Raw genomic sequence first — 20,536 nt, 5'->3', positions numbered from 1 at the left:
GGTCCTGGCACTTTTCTCACTTAACATTGTGGCCTCGGTTATTGTTACTGTGAGCTTGACCTGGAAGAGATGGTCAACTGAGAAGGCTTAAACTTTTTTGTAGTGGAGTTGTGAAATAAGACAATCATGTTGCATCTCACTTGTGGTGGTATGTTGTTGGGTACACCTGCACCCTCAGTGCTCTGGCCTAGCAAAGGTCATGGTGGGTAGGCTGCAACATTGCTCATTTTCCTGGGTGTCACAACTTCCTACGGTTGTGCTAAGGTAGCTAGCAACACTGTCCATGCCCAGGCTAGGTTACAAATGTGGGGAGGAACCTGGAGATAGTAGGAAGAGCCACCTTCAGCTCCCAGCTCCAATGAGGAACTTCAGAAAAGCCTTTCTCCAGGACAAGAGATGTGGGGGGTGGATAGTTTGGACCCTATCCTTCCCAGTCTCCTTATTCTCCATGGTCTGCCTCAAATGAACTCTAATTCTGCTCCCCAACTCAAAGGGCCTAGAAGGAAACATTGGCTGATACTACAGCATGCCTCTGTCTTCCTCTCAAGACTAGATGGACCTCTTTCTAGAAGTTAGACTTTAGTGAAGCAAGTGATTGAGCTCCATAGGATAGATACTTGCAGGCCATTTTTGTGGATTGGATGCCATAAAAATCTTGTATGCACACAGGGCTTTACATCTAGAGGTAACTAGTTGACATTTAATGGTCTGACACACACAGGAGGTCAGACTAGCTTTAATTCTGGCCTTTAATTCTATGTATGCTAGAACTGTTAGAATGCAATGATGGTTTTATAGAGGATAGTGAATGCAATCCCCATAGCAGAAACTGCTGGTCAAGGTTGTGGGGAAACAACCATCAAAAAACTTCCTGAAGAAATGGTGAGAGGGCTATCTTCCACTCATTCTGCACCCACCCAGAACCGTGCTGTTAACTCTTCCACCAGGCTACCATAGAGGCTGATCAAACATTAGCCACTCACGGTTCCCTAGAGCTAACTACTAGCTCCAATGTAGCAACACTGCCCTCCACAGTTGGGGCACCATATCTGAAAACAGCCACCTCAGTGCAAGTATCACAGTGATCTAGATTAATTAATAAACAGGTCAGATGCCATCATCTGTCCAAGAAAGAGGTCTGAGAGGAAATGCTTTTAAAATGGGGTCAGCCTTTTTCTACCAAACTTCCTGCAGACCTATCATGAAAGCTTAGCTGATGGTGTGCTTGTAAACAACTAGGCTTGGCTTTGCACTTGAGGATAGCTAGGTGTCCATGTGAGCAGGGCAAGGTTTATGATGGCCTCCTAAACAAAGAAACAGAGTACAGGGCAGGGGACAGTTCCAGGGGATGTGTGAGGTAGGGTGTTGTCACAGAGCAACAGGGCTGAGGTTTTGAAACACACCCTGACAATTCTGGAGGTTTAAAAAAAAAAAGGCATGAAGAGTAGTCCTGGCAAAGTTAGAGAGATGGAGTCCTGGGGGTAAGAGGCAGCTGTGGAAGGCAAGAGATACAGGATCAATTGCTCACCTTTACCACCATGTGAGCTTGGGCAAGTGTGTCTGTTCCTCTGATCCTCATTTTACCAATGCGGAATGATGCTGCATTTCTTGCACTACCTGGCTTGTTGAATTAGACTGGGGTTTTCCAGGGAACCGCACTGATTCTCCCTGGGCCTTAGGCACCCAATCATCTCAGGCCCTTCTGGGAATTCCACGCTTCAGTTGCAGGGTCTCTTGCTGAGCATGGCACAGCCTCACACAATGTGGCCCTGATCAGTGGGAGCCTTGAGGTGCTACTGTAATGCAAGTACAAATTATTTCAGGTCCCAGCAAGTTCCATATTCTCAAGCTGGCTCCAGGGAAGGTTCTGTCTCCTGTGAGCCTCCCCCATGGAGTGTTAATAAGTATTAAGTACATGGTATCAATAAATATAGGGGGTGTTGGGCAGTTAACCAAATGTATTATACTCTTTCCATGTCCATTCTATTCACCCTTGTCAAGTATCCCGTAATGCTGAAGTCAGCTTTTGCATGCAAAAGTAAGTGTCAAAGACAAAATGCATTAATGTTCTGCCCCAGTACCAGCTGGGGTGATACCCTCCCAGACCAGTAGCTGGAATACTAGTATCTAAAACAAAAATGAGGAAGACAAGGAACAAGTTAGGAAAGGGTTTGTCAGTGATGTGTAAAGAGTTTTGTAACTTGGAAAATACTCCTAGCTGAAATGCGTCACCTGGGTAAGGTGAATTAAACAATGCTCCAGGAGATGGCTTCCCAGAAACTGATAGCCCACTGAACCTTTCTGTGTACTGTTATAGACTTTTAGCAATAAACCTGCATGACCTTGGTTTTGTATGAAATGTATACAAGAGACCCAACAACCAAGGTGTGGTCCAGCAGTTGACTGTACAACTTATCACCAATCCACAGTTTCTGATGGCACACAAGAGCTCCCAGAAGGAAAGTGATCGCAGGTGGCTGAGGCCCACTTCCCCTGCAGGGTTTTGGAAACTGAGAGCCCTTAGCTCAGTGGGAAGTCATGTGCAGAGAATAGCATCTGTGTGATGTGTACACAGCAAGGTGCAGATGAGTTCTGCATCAGGTCACTGCTAACTATGAACTGCAGTGACCAGACATGAAGGTCACAGATGCATGAATCACTGAAGCCAGAACTGTGAGGGTGGGGTACATGTCTTCTGGCCAATCATAAATGGGAGGTGGGTGGGGAATCTAAAGGACCTGGAAAGTCCAGCACCTTGTGTATGTAACTTATTCCCACTCAGCATAGCTCTCTGGCCCTCTAGTGGTAACTGGCTATAGAGAGCCTACTACAGCCAGGGCTAACAAAGATAACTCTACTGGCTGACGCAGGAGATAGATGCTCATGTGTTAAGAGCCAAAGGTTCCTTCACTCAATCCCTATTGCTGCCATTTCATAGAGGAGCACAACCTTATGGGTGTCGAGTCAAAGGGCAGCTGCCTTCAAAATGGGTTCAAAGGACTTTTCATCCCTCTGGCTTTCAGTGTCAGTTTGCTAAGCCCTGCAAAATGGTGCTGCTTACAGCTGCTGGGAAGGAGATTAGAATCTTGACAGCACCCCAGTTGGCTTCATACCAGTGCTGAATAAGATGGAGGGTAGGACTGATTCTTGCCCCACAGCAGGATCTAGCCCTAATGGCTGCTTGAGATGCTGCTGTGATAGCGAGATGGGTGTTTGAATAAGGCTCCTTCAACCATGCCTGCAGCTACCACTGAGGCAAGGATCTCACTGGCTTTCACACACAGAGGTGCTGAGCAGATCCACTCTAAGGAAAAGGCAGCTGCTGAAGTGGTACCAACGACTCCTCTGAGGGGAGAAGCCAGCACACCTGTGGCTAATGAGCTGCTTCCTAAGTGGATTTTAAGAGAGGGCACATAGGCTCTGTAAATGGGGGCAGGCCTGCGGACAGACTCAATCAGGAAATGGGCAAGAGGTCTGCAGGGAATGCGCACTGCAGACCCTCCTTGGAGAGAGGGAGGAAGTGTCAGGAAGCCAATGGAGGAGCTGGGCCTGGGCCTGCTGCCCTTCCTGCACCAGAGGAGGCTGAAGGCAACAACAGGGTAAGCTGGCTTGCACTCAGAGCCAGGTGAGGCTGAAAGCTGGGCATGAGGTGTGATGAGACACCAGAGCTGTCCTGGAGTCTGAGCAGGATGAGAGACCAGCAGCGTACTTGGTGTGTTGCAGATACAATTTGGACTGTGTGGGGGAATTCTGGACTCCTGTGGTGGTTTCTTGTAATAAATTAACCCTGCAAGGGTTATGCACATTTGGAAAGTCTTTCAGTACTATTTCTGGGGAAACAGAAGCAGGGGTACTAGTCCTGGGCTTCAGCAGGGCCACCTTTTGACAAATCCCTTTCAAACCCCACTAAAATGACCCATTTCATCTTCAGTGTTCAAACTGCACCAAAACTAAATTCTGTGAATTGCTGTAGGGGCCTGATCTGGTGGTTAGATCACGGGCTAGGGCTTCAGGCCTGCAGCCTGGTACTCCCAGCCCTGCTACATGACTTCTGCCATGTTTTCTGCCCTTGCTATAACATGGGATTGTGATACGTTCCGTACCTACTTTGCAGAGGACTGGGGAGGATTCATATTTTTAAAGGCATTTGGAGATCACAAGCTGAGGGCCACGTGAGAAACAGCAAGAGCCTGTTCGTACAAGAAGCTACAGCAAGTCCAGTGCTATCCCACAAACTCAAAGGAGGTTGATAATTTCACAACTCATCCAGGTACCAAGACTTTACTCATCAGCTGAGAACTGAAGCAAAAAGGGGCCAGGGCATACTGACCCTACGCAGGCTCCCACTTCTCTTCCAGTCATCACTATTCAAACAGCACTGGGAGCACTCAGAAGGGATTCCGATGACATGGATACTATCTCTTATCCTTAGATCCCCTTGCCCAAGGTCTAGGGGTTCTTTCCCCAGCATGTGCTACCTCACAGCTCATCAGGGAGGAGGTACACACAACTCCCACACCCCATGAGGGTTCAATGTTCTTTATTTTTATCTTTTTTAATGAAAGTAGATAGCTGCTTACAAAAAAAATGCACATTCCCCATCCCCCCCTCTCTCCCTTCCTGTGCCACCCCACTCTTTTCCCCCACCCAGTCTCTCATTCACAGCTGTCTGTCAGTGGAGGGGTTTGGTTCCATTTCATTTGTTACAATCACAGAACAGAATCAAAGCTGGAAAGACAAAGCCTTTGAGCACAGGGAAGGGGGTGCGCTAGGTTGGCCTCCCCGATACTTCAAAGTAAAGCAATGATAACCCCACCCACCCGTTACCTCCCCCCAGTAATCCCAACACTACAGTAAAGGACACAACCAATCCCCCCAGATCCTAGGAAAAGAGGTTACAGACTGTAGAACTTCAGGCTCCTGTCCATGCCCGTGGAAGCGATGAATTTAGCATGGTGGCCAAAGGCCACACCCGTAGTCAGACCACTGTGTTCTGTAGAGAGACACGAGAGGTGGTTAGGGGAGAGACACCATATGGCTAATTTGCAGTTAATCTTACTAGACCTTCTCCTCCATCCCAGGGCCACCTCATGCAGCACACTCCATGGGGATGGGATCTCAGGGACACAGTGAAAGAAGCAGCTCACTCATCCACTTGTTGATCCCAGCACAGGCACGTGACTCTCCCGGCTGAGCACCTCACCTGTGAAGTGGAGGATCTCCGTCCACTGCTTGCAGATGTAGATCTGGACGTCCGTGCCGCCCAGGGCCAAGTAGGTACCGCTCTGGTCAAATATGAGGGACTTCACCTACAGAGAAGAGAGAGATCTGAGCCCAGGCACAACTCTGAGCCAGACCCAGGGGCGCTCTCCCTCCTGTACCAGGCTTCCAGGTACTCACCTCCCCCTCCACATACTAAGCAAGCCCCTCCCCCCCACACTCATTTACTCTTACCATACACCTGGCTCCCAGAGGGGACCTCTGCCCATATTCCCACTCTGGGCACCTGGGGAGAAGGAGAACCCTCAACACACGTGCACACATCCCATACCAGGCACTGGCTCCCTGATGCAGGGAGAAGCCCAGTCAAACTAGGATGCACAAGGACATGAAGGAAAAGCTACCAGGTCACACCCCTCAGCTGGCTCATATTGGGGAGAGGTTGGGGTAGCAGGGACAGGACTTGACAGAGCAGGAGGGTTGCACACACCTCAAAGTTATTGTCTAGCTGCAGCGTCTTGAAGTTCTTGAGCTTGCGCAGATCCCAGAGTTTGACGGAGGAGTCGTCAGCGGCCGTGGCCAGGTAGTAGCCATTCTCTGAGAATGCGATGCTGGTGATGGGACCAGAGTGCCCTGGGAAGTTGGCCACATTGGTGCGTTCCTGAGACAGATAGACAGTTAGTCGGCCATTGTTGAAAGGCAGGCACTGAGTCGAGCCTAGGCCAGCTGGGAAAAGATGGGGGCAGCAGGTAGGCTGGATCTTCCCTTCTCATGAAAAGAGCTTGGTCCAGGGGACAGGAGCCTTCTCCGCAGACCTTTGTGCTGTGATAGAGTCTCACCCCCACAACCAGACTCCGGCTGCAGAGCGACTCTTTCCCTAGGAAAAGCACCCAACTAGGACATCTGTGCACACTATCCAACAGGGGACAGAGTGGAAGACATCCATGATAGCCAAGCTCCACCCACCACCCAAGCTCCACCTACTCATGGCCAGCTCTCCATAGTTAAGACCATACCTCTCTTTTCCTGCGTGCTTCAACCAGCACTGAACACTGTCAGTGCTAATGTACAGCATTGTTACATTGCAGAGCTAACTTCACTGAGCTGAATGGAGCACTTTGCACCCACTGGTTCAGGCTGTCTGCAAACTCAGCCACTGCTGCATCACTCGCACACCAGTAACGTGGGGAATGGTCGTAACAAAGTAAGAGCTAGAGGCATCTTTCTTTTATGAAAACAGAGATCCTCGTGTGCCAGGCAGAAGGCCGTAATTGGCCTAACAGCCCCATGCTCTAGAAAGTATATAGGGACCAGGCCTCAGTCTGAGTGCGCTCCTAGTCATGAGGCTGGAGCTGCCAACATCCTCCAGCACCAGGCTCCGCAGCAGTCAGGCACACCCAGCCAGCCAGCCCTACCTTCAAGTCCCAGATCTTGATTTGAGAGTCCATAGTCCCTGTCCCAAAAATAAGCCCATCGGGGTGGAACTGAGCACAGGTGAGAGCTAGAGAGACAGAGACAGAGAGATTCAGGGACACTGCTGGGGGAGTCTCACTGGGATAACAAAAGAACACAGCAGAAAGCGAAGCCCTCTCCCAGCCTTCCCCATCACAGGGTTCTCAAGGACTCATGTGACACAGAACACAGCCCTTCCTGCAGCCTCTTCCCCAGCAAGAATATGGAAAGATTATCTAGGAGACAACATTATTCTAACATATAAAATAGTTTCTTTAAAAGGATCTAGTAAAAATGCTACAGAAAGCAACTTTATATGATTTGATGTTGGACTCCACTTAAACTGTACACTAGATTAACATGCAGGGAGTGAAAACATGTAATTGAAGGTTAACAGTGACCACGTTCTACAGTCTATTTCTGAAACATATCCTTAACAAGCTCCTCATCTTACACTCTAGAAAATCATCCAGCTAAAATGAAATGGGGCACAATGGCCCTGCGAGCCAGGGGTCCCTGATACCCAACCCTTACCGCAGCCAGAGGTCTCATCTGTGACCTTGGTGAGGACACGGCCTGTCTGGATATCAGAGAAAGCCCAGTACTGAAAGAGAAGAACAAGGAGTGAATGCATCCCACAGCCGCCAGCCCTCCACTGCCTCCTGCCCACACCAGCTCGCTGATCGAGGTGAGCTCCAACAACATGAGGAGGAAGAAGGGGTCAGGAGCGACCTGGGTCTCACCTGGTCATCAGAGGAGCTCAGGAGATAGTCACCCGTGGCATGTAAACTCAGCCCTGTCACAGCGCTCTCATGGGCCCGGACAACCTGCACGCAAGTGGCGCTTGGGACCGACCAGATCCGGATAGTGGCATCGGGAGAAGCAGAGAACACCAGCTCCTAGGTGTGTGGGGGAGAGAACACGCACAGGAGTTAGAGCACCAACATTAGGAGGGACAAGAAGAGCTTAATAGCAAGGCACATTGTAGGAGGGGACGAGACTGCGATATTGACCTGGAGACCCCCAAGAGGTGGCCCCAGAATCCCTCCCCCAGCATGGCATGGTCAAAGGAGATGGGGAGTTGGCCCTAGCCCTTACTTGAGACGGATGGAACACTACGCTGGTGACCTTCTTGGCGTGCCCTTTGAGAGTCGCCAGGATCTGCTCCGAACTCTTGTCAAAGACAATGACATTTTTATCCGCCCCGCCTGGAACACAAACAGAGAGGGGTGGGGCCCAGAGCTTTGCAGACCCATCTCTCCTCAACATCCACCACCCTGGAACTAAAGGAGACCCACAATCCCCGGCAACTGGGTGTAGAGAGGTCCTTAATGCCCTCTACCTCATCCCGAGCAGCCCACAGCCGGAAGAGGGGTGTGCCCAGGAAACAGGGAGACTTTTGACCCATATCCCCATCCTCTGGCAAACATCATCGGGGGTTCCAGAGGCCACAATCCCCGCCAGCCCGGTGGAAGAAGCTGGCACCGAGGAGGCTGTCTTACCGGTGAGGATCTTGTTGGTGTCGGAAGGACAGAGGTCCAGAGCGAGGATCCCTGGGATGCTAGCGCTATGCAAGCCCTGTACAAAGAAAAGGGGGTCAGACGGAACCACTGCCAAGCACGAAGAACCCCTCGAGGCAGGGAGGGACCCTAGCAAAGAGGTCTGAGTACAGACTCCATAACCAGGGCTCTTTGTTCCCACCCACATCCGCTCCACACCCTGCTATATTCCCCCACTCTCCCCTCCCAGTGCTTGCGAGCCAGCACCTGTTTGGCTCAGATGAGAGAAGCAAGCAGGACACAGCTTGGGGTCCAGGTGCCAAGAGATGCACCAGGGCTAACAGCCCTCCTGCTGAGATGAGACTCCAGAGCCTCAGTGGACCAAGAGGGAGAAACAGCAACTCTTCCCTAGCAACACAGCACCCCCTGCTGCCACAGCAGGGTGGGGACAAAAATGTGCCTGGGTTCTGAAAAGCAGCACAGCCCTCTGTAGTTGAATCTGGGGAAGGCATCTGATGCCATGAGCAAGGTTTGAGACCCTAAAAGTTAACCTTCGACCCATCTGCATCAGAGAACTCACCACATGTGAGGCCACCTGTCGATACTTGCTGAGCTCCTCTGGCTTCACCAGCTCCTCTGGAACTGTCTTGCCTCTCTGAAGAAGGAAGAGCACCCAAAGGGAAATGACCATGCTCCTGGGAGAGCACCGAGTCCCCTGCCTTTCCCTACCCGGCCAACCCCACCCAGCGAGCAGAGAGATCCCTCCTCCTCCTCACAGGACAGATTCCCTCAATAGAGACCTCCAAAACCACTGACTCACCTCCCTGCTTTTTACCTCTGCTCCAAGGAAGAGCCTCCTCCCGATTCAGACCCCCTCAGATCCTGCCCCCACCCCAGGGAAGGAAGGGGATCCAGGGAGCAGGCTCTCACCTTCTTACGCTCCGTGGTCAGCACCGTGGCTTTGTCTTGAAGCTGGAAAATGGAACAGTGAACTCAGGAATTGTGAGGCTAACAGCCGGAAGGCTGGCACAGGAGGGCAGCTCTCTGCCTGCCTGCGCCATGCAGGCACCAGGGCACAACAGATGGGGCAGGCAGATTGAAAAGGAGCGACTGCATGGGAAGCAGTAATGAGAGTCGCTCCTGTAGCACAGCACAGGGTGAATCTGGAACAGATGACTCTTTACCTTCTGGATGATCTCCGGGGTCATGCCCGCCAGCTCTCCCAGATCCATTGGCTCGCCAGCACCCTGGATTGGGGAAAGAAGAGGACCATGAGTCCAGCAGAAGAGAGAGCACAATCAGGAGACACATGGAGAGAGCTGTGCAGGAGGGACTCACCGTGATGTTTGGCTGGGAGGACGGCACAGCCTGGGGGACTATGAGGCCAGCCTGGGGTTTCAGAGTCGCCAACGCTGCGGAGACACAAACAGCGGCTCAATGGGTTAAAATGGGAGCCAACTGCAGGTTCACAGGAGTGCCACAGAGGTTTTGTTACAGCTACTTTTTCCCCATCAGTACTGCCTGCTCCAGAGGCACAAGCTCCTCCCCCTGCCTGCTCCCAGGGCATTAGAGTCAGAATCCCTCCCGGGACTGACTCTCCCCATGGTGCTGCAGCCTTGTCCTCAGTCAGACCTCCTGCTCCCACTGATTTACCTTCTCTGGCAGCAGTGACCTCTTTGGTGAGACGAGCAATGACGCGGCAGGCAGCATCGTGCTGGTAGAGTGCGTGCGACAGCTCCTGGCGAGTGGTCTGCAGCTGCTGGCGGAGCGTGAAGCTGTGCAGCATGACGGCATCCTATGGAAGGACTCACAATGTGAGGGAGCCAGCCAGGGCTCAATATTCTGCCCACCCCAGCAAGCTCCGCCCACCGGGGTAAGTAGAGTGGATGGCTCCACTCAACCTCAGCAAGCAAAGAGGGTGGGTCCTCCCACCCAATCAGAGCAGAATCCTGTTCTTTCTGCTGCCCCGACACCCCTCCCATCATCTGCCCACTTCAATGGCTCCCAACACTGTATCCATGACAGCACTTACCCACTCATCCTGAAGGGCTTTCAGAATGGCCGGGATGCTGGTGGCCGAGGGTGGCTTGGGCCGGATTGGGTGGGCAACTGTAAATGAGACACACAGGGGTGTGTTAGCCTCAGCAGCAAGGATTAATCACTTTCCCTGTCTCCTGCATCTCTACTTTTTCTCCATCCCCAACGCCCATCCTCAAACACACCCACTCATCCACCCCTTTATCCAGATCCATTTGCACCCTCACTTCATCCTCTACTGTATGCCTACATCAGCTGCTGGTGGAAGAATCTCATTAGAAAATGAGGTTGTTAAAGTATCTCTGCAGTCACCATACTGGGTCACAGCATCTACGTTGGTGTCTGACCTACTACCACACCAGATCAGGCTAGTGACCCAGCTAGCTCAGTAGCCTACCTAGGATGGTGGCCAGCATCAGGTACAGTAGAGACCCCCAAACCCTAGTGATGCAACTCTTCTGATAGTGTGAACTGTCAATGGGAGGGAGAGGAATAGAAATCCCTAAGCAGCTAACTCCCTTTAACCAGTCCTCTCAGACTGTTGAAAGTCAGAGAACTCTGGCCCATACAAGCCAAACCCAGCTTATTCCAACAGGGCAGAGAAGGAAGAGGCAGCACTCAAAAAAGCTGAATGCATGGCAAGAAAAAAACATCTCCAGAAAGGAGCCAGAGGAGAGCCAAACTCCTTGAGAAAAAGGTACAGAGTTTGGTGAAAGTGGGCCTGCCTCCCCAGGAAACTTTGGATTTGCTTGAGAAAAGAACTATGGAGAAATCCTAAAGATTTTGGGTGTAGGTGACAATAAAATGAATCCTGATTCACCCCTTTTATAAGGGTTCCTACATTCTTTTGGTGTCCTTTCTTCCCCAACCTTTTCTGTGATGGTCAGACCAACCTGGCCCACCAGGCAATTGCTTGCTGAGCTGTAAAACTCAAGCCATCAGGGTAGTAATGATAGTCTACCCAACTCCCTGGAGCTGGTGAGAATCCACCAGGTCACACACCTCTAGCTCCACTCCCCTCTGCTTGATACCTTTGATGTCGATCAGTTGCTCTTCAGACAGTGGCTGGTTATTCACTGGATCAGTCCCATTCTCCGCAATGTACTTTTCAATCAGTCTTCGCTCATAGACGTGGTTTGAGACCGGAGACACGCAAGGGTGCTCTGGCACCTCATTGGAGACTGCAAAGAGACAGAGACTGAAGGGGTGACAAACGGACAAACAGAGCTTAAATCCCCCCCGTACCCCATGCTTACCAGAAGACAGAGAAGCCCCAAGAGAAAGGCAACAAGACACAGATCAGTCTTTCCTACAGCCTCTACATGGGTAACATTGTCTCCATGTTTACCCTATTCTTTTTCTATGCATGCTAGTGTTTTTCCTGATATTTTAGCTCCACTGATTCTCCCCACTCTTATTTATTTAGTAGCACAGTGGCCAAAGGGTTACAGTGCTCCACCACAGTCCTGTAGGTTGTGGGTTGGAGTCACACTGAATCTCACTCTGGAAGACCACCTTCAATTCACCCAGCTGCAAAATGGGTACCTGATCCCTCGGGCAGCCAGTGGTGGGTGATGCCGGCCCCATCGTTGTGTTGGCTATGAAACTTCCTTGCCCTAACACCTCAGCACAGGGTCGGGGATCTGTTTGTCTGTCCTTGAGCCTTCCCAACCCAGACACTGCTCCTTTCTCAGAAATCACACGACGCCGGCGCTGGGGCGAAGCGGCCATGCAGAGGGAGGGATGCAGGTGCAGACTCGGGCCCTGCGTGGGGAGGGGGCGGGGTCACTGGCTCTGCAGAAGAGCCGGGCACGGAGGGGGGTGGGGGCTGGTTTTAGAGTCTCCTCGTTGGGCTCCTTGCGTTGGGGAGACACCAGGGCCCGCGTGCTGGGGGATGTCAGCTCCACGGGGCCGGCTCGGGACACCCCCCTGCAAGCTCCCAGCCCGTCACTCACTCGAGCATATGAGGGACATGGCGACGTCTCCCCTACGGGTCCCGGTTCTGCTTCCGGGTCACGGGTTCTGCTTCCGGGGGAGGGGCAGGGTGTCCCCACCGAGGCCGGTCCCGTTCCGCGTCCACTCGCTCACGCGGGGCCCCAACGCGCGCGGGAGACTCCAGAGCCCAGCCCTCGCCGGAAACGGAACTTTGCTATTCCCGGCATGCCCCGTCCGGCACGCCAAATAGATCGGGACCTTCCGGCTACCGCTCGGGCGTTTCCGGAGGGGGGCCACTGCCTGGCCGGAACGGCTGCTCCCGGCATGCACCTCTTCCTGGAGACTACAATTCCCAGAATGCACTGGGCGGACACTCATGACTACAATTCCCAGCGGCCCCGGGCCTAGTGGCGGAGTTGAGTGTCACACCCAGCAGCAGCGTTCCAGCCGCGCTCCTGCCAACAGCCGGGCAGCCCCTGCCCCGTCCCCCCCTGCGCGACGCCAGCCCGCCCCGGCTGCGCCGCTCCAGGCGCGTTGCTGGGCCGTTTCCGGCGGTCACGGGCCCGGCAGCTGGCGGGGACATACGAAGCCCGGAGCATCCAGGATGCTCGTTGCTCCCGCTGGGGCCGGGCGACTTGCCCCCGTGTCGCAGCTTCCCACGTGCGTTGCTGGCTCCTGGAAAGCACCTGTTCTGGGCTGGCAGCTGATTTAATAGGGGACCGGGGGGGTCCCAATGACACAGGGGGAGCTTGGCCACCTGCCAGCAGTGCCTGGGCTGCCCTCGCTGCTTCCCTTCTGTTGTGCGCCACGCTGGGGCTTTGCAACATGCTGCTACGTGGGGCCTGGGCAGCGGGTCAGGACTGGTCCTGGATCTGGCTTAGATGATTCTTCCCAAAGATGGCCACTCTGGCTGCTGAGTCATTGCTGGCCCATTACAGAGAGAGCCTCCTTTCCAGTCAGACAGCCTGCAGCACCCAGCTGTTCTTTCAATCTTTCCCAGCCAAGTACTGAGCTACTTAGCAGGGGCTGTGCGATACGATCACTGCCTAAAATGGGTGCAGGCTTGACCTTTGACCTCTTTCCCACCACATGCTGTGAATGCTTGGGGTCCAGAGGGAGGGAGGGACTTGGGTGTCGAATGTCTCTCTCTGACTGGCTTGGTTCCCTGTCAGTCTGCATACTCACAGCTCACAGGCTGAGACATGAGTCATCCCTTCATTTTCCTTTTCCATGGGGCTATGTAGCTCACAAGGGAGTGAGTGGGGGGCTGGGGAGAGGTCACGAAGCCTGTAAGTAAGGACTGGTAAGTGGCTGATTCTCAACTAAAAGGAAAGATTGCAATTGCCCTGGGGTTGCTGGGATGTTATTCGCCTACTCAGCATTCCTGACATTACGGTGCTGGCCTGGGGCCAGCAGAATCGCAGGGATCCTATAACTTCATTATGATCTGTGCCTTTAGCCATCTCTCTCCTTTATCTTGGCAGAGATTCCTGGGACTGAGAGGAGATCTGGAGAGATGACTGGGTGGGATCCTACGCTCTGGTGCTGCCACCAAGCCCTGCTCCGACCAGCTGTGGCTATCCTGATGTTAGTTGCTGTCCTTCATGTAGCTGTGGCCAGCACTCAGCACTATCGTGGGGAAGCCTGGAGAGAGGCGGCTGTCCATGCTGACTTCTTGTCCCAGCTGGCTCAGGGCATGAGGGAGACCCTGGAGGAGTGGATTGGCCGGGACACACTTCAGCTAGTGACAGAGGTAAGGCAGGTTTCAGAGTAGCAGCCGTGTTAGTCTGTATCCGCAAAAAGAACAGGAGTACTTGTGGCACCTTAGAGACTAACACATTTATTTCAGCATGAGCTTTCGTGGGCTACAGCTTACTTCTTTGGAGGCAGGAATCCTAGCTGAGTCAAGAAAAGGGGGGGAGCTCCATGTACTTGTGTGGTATGCTCGAATGCTCTCTAGGATCAAGGGTCACCTCCTCCGTCAGTTCTATTGAAACAACTTTCTAAGCATTGCCAGAGCTGTCAGAAGAGACCTATGGAGGGAGGCAGCATAGTCTAGTGGATTGAGCAGCCACTGGGACTCAGCAGATCAGGGTTCCATTCCCAGCTGGACAAGGTGACCTTGGGTAAGGGGCCCCCATGCCTCAGCTTCCCCATGTATAAAATGAAGCAAAAGCTACTGTAAAGTATTTTGAGATCTAGTGATGACAAGTGATAGGTAAGAATGAGGTGGTGGTAGTATTATTTTATTATCTACATTAGGCAAAATATCTGGTATGGGGTGAATGGATCAGCGCTTACATCACACTCCCCTGTCAATACCCAGCCCGAGCTGGGGAAACTAATGATCCAACCAGTGAACCAAATTCAGTGATAAAACCCTGGTCATGTGCCACCTGAAGCACTTTGTGATACGTTAGGAAGTCTGGTACAATACATTTCCAGTGCAGCCTCTATTGGCAATCCCAGCTTACCCATTTCCAGAAGCTTGGTATGCCCCCACAGGGATTTCAGACCAGGGAAATTTCAGTTAACTCAGCCATCTGCTCTGACAGAAGGCAGGGTGTGCCAAAGTCTTGGGACTGTCATTAGAGACATAAGTTCTATTCCTAGCTCTTCTGGTGGCAGCCCCGTACAACCTCTTACCGGATCTGTCAAGTGACAGTTGCCTCCCAATGTAGGCCTTGGTTTATTAAGGATCATTAAGTGCACAGAAATGGTAAGGGCAGAAAGATGGTCCTGTGGTTAGGGCACTAGCCTAAGACTGGGGGACCTGGATTGAGTTTCCTCCTCCACCCCAGGAACAGCTTTCCTGGTCAAGTCCGTTAGCCTCCCTGTGTCTCAGCTTCCCAGCTGTAAAGGTGGGACAACAGCCCTTCCCTGTCTGTGCTGTGAGGCTAAATACGTTAAAGATTGTGAAGTGCTCAGATACTATGGTAAAGGAGGCTGTAAAAGTGTGTTAAAGAGAAGGAGCCTTTGGTTTTTTTCATCCGGAGTGTTGGAGCCAGCTGGCTGGTTCAACAGCACTTCAGAGCATATTAAGGCTTATTAAGTGAGTGAGATTCCAGCACCTAGGCTGACTTGTTTGTTGGGGACACTGGCTGTCTCTCTGTAACCAGGGGAACCAGCCAGCCGGCTTTGAAAATAGCAGCATTGGCACCCAATTAGCTGAAGGTTTGGGATCCGTTCCCTAAATACTTGTGCCTCTTGTTGTATGCGTTCTCTTGGATGTAGAAATTGAGTGGAGTCTCTGCTCTGGGCTGGATTACAGCCAGGATGGATACAAATTTGTGGGTATTTTTGTTTGGTTTTTAAATTGGATTTTTAAAAAATTATTTAAATCAGTTTCTTTTAAAAAATAAACCTGTTTAAAATGAAATCCTGAATTTAGTCAAAATATGTTCAGACCTACATTTATTGTAATATCTTAGAACATTTAAATAAAAAAATCAATAAGCCGAATCCCTGAGCCTCTATCAAAAACTGTGAGCTAAAGGCTGCTATACAAGATAAAGAATAAGGAGTAAAACAGCTCACTTTTGAGGTCATGCTTTCTACATATGGTGCAATAGGTCATGTCCTGTATTAAGGGGGGATACGGGGGCTGGGCTACTGGATGCAAGAGACTGATTTAGTCAAGATGGGCATTAGGATCTGACCTCTGACTCTAGGAGCCACCGCCATGTGTCTTATCACTAGGGAGCAAAAAGATGCACCAAATCTAGTGTCAAGGCTCTATTTAGTTGTAAATTAGCATGTTCTAAAATTAGATCAACCAATGAGAACACTTTTGTCTTTAGAAAATTACTGAAGTACAAATGGAACCATTAATTAAAATCGTTTTAAAACTGAGGCTGTCCACTTGGTGATTTAAATCACTGATGTAAATCACCTTGGTTTAAATCAGTCCACCCTGATTGCAGCGTAGCTCAGCTTGGCAGCAGGCCTAAGGAGTGGTGGGAAAACGGACTCCACACCACCTTTGTGGTTTTCCTATGATGAGGCTGTCTCAGATGCTGGTAAAGTTAGAACAGCTTCAGGGGCTGCCCAAGACCCCAAGAGGCTACCCTCACTGTCAGAAATAGCCAGAGCACAATGGCACTCAGGCCATGCCACCCCTTCCCCAAGGAAAACTGTAGCACTGTCCACCAACAGCTCCCAGTGTAGTTAGAGCTCGCTTTAGGCTCTCCAAAGACTCTCCCTGTGCCAGGGGAATCCCCCAGGTCCCTTCCAGCCCTACATTTCTATGATCTTGAAGGCAAGGGAGTGGTAGATCTGAAAGGCAGCAATGTCTCCAGACAGGCCCAAAGCCAGTGTGGAGGAGTAGACTTTGTTCTCCCCCTCTTACAGCTGGGCAGCAGAGCTCTGCAGAGATGCAGTGACTTGCAGGTCACACAGGGGGTCTATGGTGGAGCCAAGAATAAGTCCTAAACCAGCACTTTAACCATAGGCAAGCCATCCTTCCTTCCTTTGCAGCTGGGGAGAGGGACCTGCTGGAGTTTTTCTGCTAGCCCTGGCAAGGTCTCCCTTTCATCCCGGAGCAAAGGTGGACGCAGCAGGGGCACAGGGCTTCCTGTACACATGAGGAGCTGCTCCCCTTACTGGCAGGGAAGGCTGTACTCACCCAGCCAGGCACCAGCTCCTGGTAGGACTTCCATGTGAATTTACCTGCCCAGCCAGTGAATTGGAGCTTGGCCCAAGTCAGGGAGGAGGCTCTGACCTGGTGCCTTTAGCAGACATGAAGGAGTGGGATGCTCCCTGACTCTCCCCTTATTTTCCTCCCTGGTCACTCTCTCGGGTATCTCTAAGCCAACTGAGAAAAGCGCTTTCACTCTCTCTTCCCTGCAGAACGTCTCTGCCATGTTCTGGATTGTGTGCTCTGGCATCTCGGCAGGTCTGATCACCCTGTCCGGAATCGCAGGGCAGATCCTAAGCGCCTTCGGAGTGAATGGTAAGTTGTTTGATATTTACCAGTGTCACCTAGAGACCCCAGCTGAGATCAGGTCCTCATTGTGCCAGGTGTTGCCCAGACCCACAGGGAGAGACAGGCCCTGCTGAAAGCAGGGTCCCATTGTGCCAAATGCTGCACAGACATGCAGTGAGAGAGAACCCCTTCCCCAAAGAGTTTACAGTCTAAACAGACCAAATAGACAAAGGGTGGGAGGGGGAACTGAGGCACAAAGAGTGTGAGGAAGATGGCCAAGGTTACCCAGCAGGCCAGTGACAGAGCTGGGAATAAAACCCATTCTCCTGAGTGCCAGTTCAGTGTCTGAGCCCCTGTTTGACACTGCCTTTCTGAGCCATCAGGGCACGTTCCTCACCTGCATGCCATGGAGGAGAGCAGGTGTTTCTCATTCACCTACCTGGCAGGGAGGATCCGTTTCATCACTGTTTCTAACTGGAGCATGAGGGACCCAGTCCCACCCTCCACAGCAAAGAGGCATGTGTCCCAACCTGACACTCAGTGCCTGTATCACTGCGGGGTGGTGCTTCCCTTCCAGCACTTGATGGGTTAAAAATGGTCCTTCCCCCAAGGAAAGAGAGGCCTCCCAGTCTGGTGATGAAGGTTTGTGTCTTTCAAGGGGATCTCTCCTTCCAGTGCAGGGGGATTATTTCACACATGCAACCCCTAGTACCTCACCCCAGGATGCCCGAGCTTGTGTGTGGAGATTAGGAAACAACATGGTTTCTCCTTCCAGGACAGGAGGGGTTACTCCTGCAACCATCACCTCTTTTCCCATCACGCCCTTCTCTCCAGGAGCAGCCTGTCGCATCCTCCTGCCTGCACATGAGGGTTACCCCAGTCCCACAGAGGGTCAGCACAGCATCATGACTCACAGGTGTCTAACCACTTTCCTCCTCCTTCCCTTTCTAGGAGATCACGTGGTGCAGCCACTTAAGCTGGGCCCTGCCCAGGTGCAGACCCTGCTGCTGTGGGGCCTGGCTGCTGTGGTGGGCTACTGGCTGCTCTCACAGCTGCTGGGCCTGTTGCTGTCCATCCTGGGACATGTCATGTGGGGGCTGAAGGTGGCGTTCTTCCTGGGCTGCTTCCTGCTGATCGTCTCGACGGTGCCCAACCCCTCGGTGCAGGCCTTGCTGCTGCTGTGCCTGCTCACCCTGTATGCCCTGCTGGGGAGGCTGAGTGGGGCGCGCCACTCCGGGAGCCAACTGGAGGCCAAGGTGCGCAACCTGGAGTGGCAGGTGGAGGAGCTGCGGCGCCGGCAGAGGCGGGTATCCCCCAGGAACCTGGAGCAGGATGAGTGAGGAGCGAGAGATGGCCCCTCCCAGCACACTACGGACTCTTACACCACAATTCACTACAATCCTGGTCCTCTGCACATGCTCATGGGGGCCTCTCAACCCTTGGGTATTCACAGCCCCTCCCCTCTGTGCACACTCACAGGCCCCACCCAGCCTGTGGCTCTTCTCAGGCCCCTCCTCTCTGCACACTCACAGGCCCCTCCCCATTGTACAAACTGACAGATGCTGCCCACCTCAGGGACTCGCAGGCCCCACCCCCATTCCCCAGGGCACTTGCAGGCTCTCCCCACACCCACCCCAGGGACCAGTGAAGCCCAAAGGGAGCTCTCTGGAGTGGAGGGATGAACCCGTGGAAGATGGTGTGATTTTCCCCAGCCTGCCCTGATCTCATGGGCAGAGGATGGGAGGGGCTCCCTCAGCTGCCTGCCTCCACCCCTGCCATCTCCCATAGATTTGCTGTCATGGGGCTTGTCACACTGGGGCTTAAAAGGGCTACTTTGATGTTGGTGAAGTCTGGGACCAAGTGGGGGTTTGGTCTCGGGTGCTAAGATGCTGAATTCCGTCCCTCCTCCTTTTCCTGCTGTCTCCCTCTTGTCCCCTTCCCATGCTGCCCTACAGCTGGCACTGGGGCTCCTGACCTTTCCCTCCACCCTCTACCTCTGCCTGATCCTTTCCCCACCATCACCCCATCCCCTCACCTAGCCCCGGACCCGTCTCGCTAAGAAGGCTGGGTCCTAAGGGCTTGATGCACAGAGGTGCTGACCTCTTGCCACTCCTATTGACTGCAGCTGGAGTTGAGGATTGGTCAGTGCTTCTAAAAGTCAGATGCTGGATAGATAAACTGGGGGCAGGGGCATTGTATCCCATTTCAGGAGGGGGCAGTGTACCCCTGTGGGATCTTTGATCAGGGAGGGTGTGTACAGGGGAAGGGTTTCCCCAAGTGTCTTCATCCAAGCCAGTGGTGCCTTCTTAAGCTAAGAGTGGATGGTGGTTGTTGCGGGTCAGGAGGGGAAACTGGGATATATGCATATGGGAAAATGTTTACAGGTCCTTTTTAAGAACCTCCCCCCCAACACCATCCAAGCCAAAGACACACAGCACATGGGAGTGGGCACAGGGAAGTTCCTCCTCCATTTGTCACAGCTGGGGTGGGAGTTGTCTCTTGGTGCCACCTCAAGTATGGCAGGTGGCCTTCGTGTTAATCTGCCCCCGGATCGTGGCGGAGCGGGCCACAATTGATCAGAAAGGAGGGGTACGTAGCAACTCCTGTCCATCCTCCTGCGTGCCCCTAGGGAACGTCTTCACTTGGAGCAAGGGGTGCGATTCCCAGCTCGCGTATATACTTGCGCTAGCTCTCACTCCCGTGAGCATGCTGAAAACAGTAGTGTAGACAGCCTGGCCGAGTACAAACTCTCCTGAACCCCGTGGGTGCAGACTCGGTATAGCTGGCGCCTTCCACCACTCTCCGCAGTTCATGCTACCCCAGCTACACTGCTGTTTTTACTGTGCTAGCTCCATGAGAGCTAGGATGAGCATCTCTGAACTGCAGGGATTCACAGCTAGGGGCTGGAGAGGAGGCCAGTGGGGCCGGGGCTTGGACTGGGCATGTGTTGTCGGGTGGAGGTTGCCAATCTGCGCTTTGAAAGTTCTGTCTATTTTAAATGAACAGGCCATTTTGTTACCAGGTTCCAAATAAAATCTATTTAACCACACTCTGTCCAGCCCATGGGCAAGTTCAGGTTTCTTTCTTCCGCCACTCCCAGCAGGTGGCGCTGCAGGGAATGACAGAGCCCCCCGAGTCCCAGTCTTTCCCAGCTGGAAGAGTAGAGCACTGACTGTGGGGTGAACAATGGTCCCAGCCTCTGCCAGCAGGGAGTGGGGCAGGAGTGGTGGGGGAAATAGAGCTGTAGAGAGTGGTGCCCTGGCTGCTAGGGGATGGATGGTGCGGGTGCTGCTAGGTAAGGACAGCTGCTGCGAGCCTTGGGGGAGGGAGTCCTTGCCAACACCCTGGCTAAGCCATTGCCTCTCCTTTCTGTACCCAGCTGTCAGATAGGGATTCCCAGACCCCAGACTGTAATATTTAAGGCAACAAGCCTTGGTGCCTTGGGGGGTGGGGAGATTAACATCCACAA

General features: G+C 52.6%; 2 protein-coding genes across 3 annotated transcripts; one reads left to right on the top strand and one right to left on the bottom strand.

Moving 5' to 3' along the window:
• Positions 1 to 226: 226 nt before the first annotated feature.
• PRPF19 (pre-mRNA processing factor 19) lies at positions 227 to 12,380 on the bottom strand. The gene is made up of 16 exons (XM_030560899.1): positions 12,164 to 12,380; positions 11,240 to 11,389; positions 10,204 to 10,280; positions 9,825 to 9,966; positions 9,510 to 9,583; positions 9,356 to 9,418; positions 9,102 to 9,143; positions 8,752 to 8,826; positions 8,175 to 8,250; positions 7,771 to 7,880; positions 7,416 to 7,571; positions 7,207 to 7,276; positions 6,636 to 6,721; positions 5,711 to 5,881; positions 5,204 to 5,309; positions 227 to 4,993 (listed from the first exon to the last, which is right to left on the bottom strand). Exons 1-16 carry the CDS (start codon positions 12,180 to 12,182, stop codon positions 4,896 to 4,898), a joined length of 1,515 nt encoding a protein of 504 aa, XP_030416759.1. The 5' UTR covers positions 12,183 to 12,380; the 3' UTR covers positions 227 to 4,895.
• A 298-nt stretch (positions 12,381 to 12,678) lies between these two features.
• TMEM109 (transmembrane protein 109) lies at positions 12,679 to 20,116 on the top strand. 2 transcript variants are annotated; one of them, XM_030560901.1, is made up of 4 exons: positions 12,679 to 12,803; positions 13,628 to 13,896; positions 16,992 to 17,094; positions 18,019 to 20,116. In XM_030560901.1, the coding sequence occupies exons 2-4, from the start codon at positions 13,660 to 13,662 to the stop codon at positions 18,405 to 18,407; spliced, it is 729 nt and encodes a 242-aa protein (XP_030416761.1). In that variant the 5' UTR covers positions 12,679 to 12,803; positions 13,628 to 13,659; the 3' UTR covers positions 18,408 to 20,116. The 2 variants fall into 2 exon arrangements, with proteins under 2 accessions (XP_030416761.1, XP_030416760.1); XM_030560900.1 differs by lacking the exon at positions 12,679 to 12,803 and adding an exon at positions 12,822 to 13,446.
• The last annotated feature ends 420 nt before the right edge of the window (positions 20,117 to 20,536 follow it).

Source organism: Gopherus evgoodei, chromosome 4, assembly GCF_007399415.2.
Source record: "Gopherus evgoodei ecotype Sinaloan lineage chromosome 4, rGopEvg1_v1.p, whole genome shotgun sequence".
Lineage (NCBI taxonomy): Eukaryota > Metazoa > Chordata > Testudines > Testudinidae > Gopherus > Gopherus evgoodei.
The sequence above is the reverse complement of the archived record's forward strand: the minus strand, read 5'-3'. Positions and strand labels throughout refer to the sequence as shown.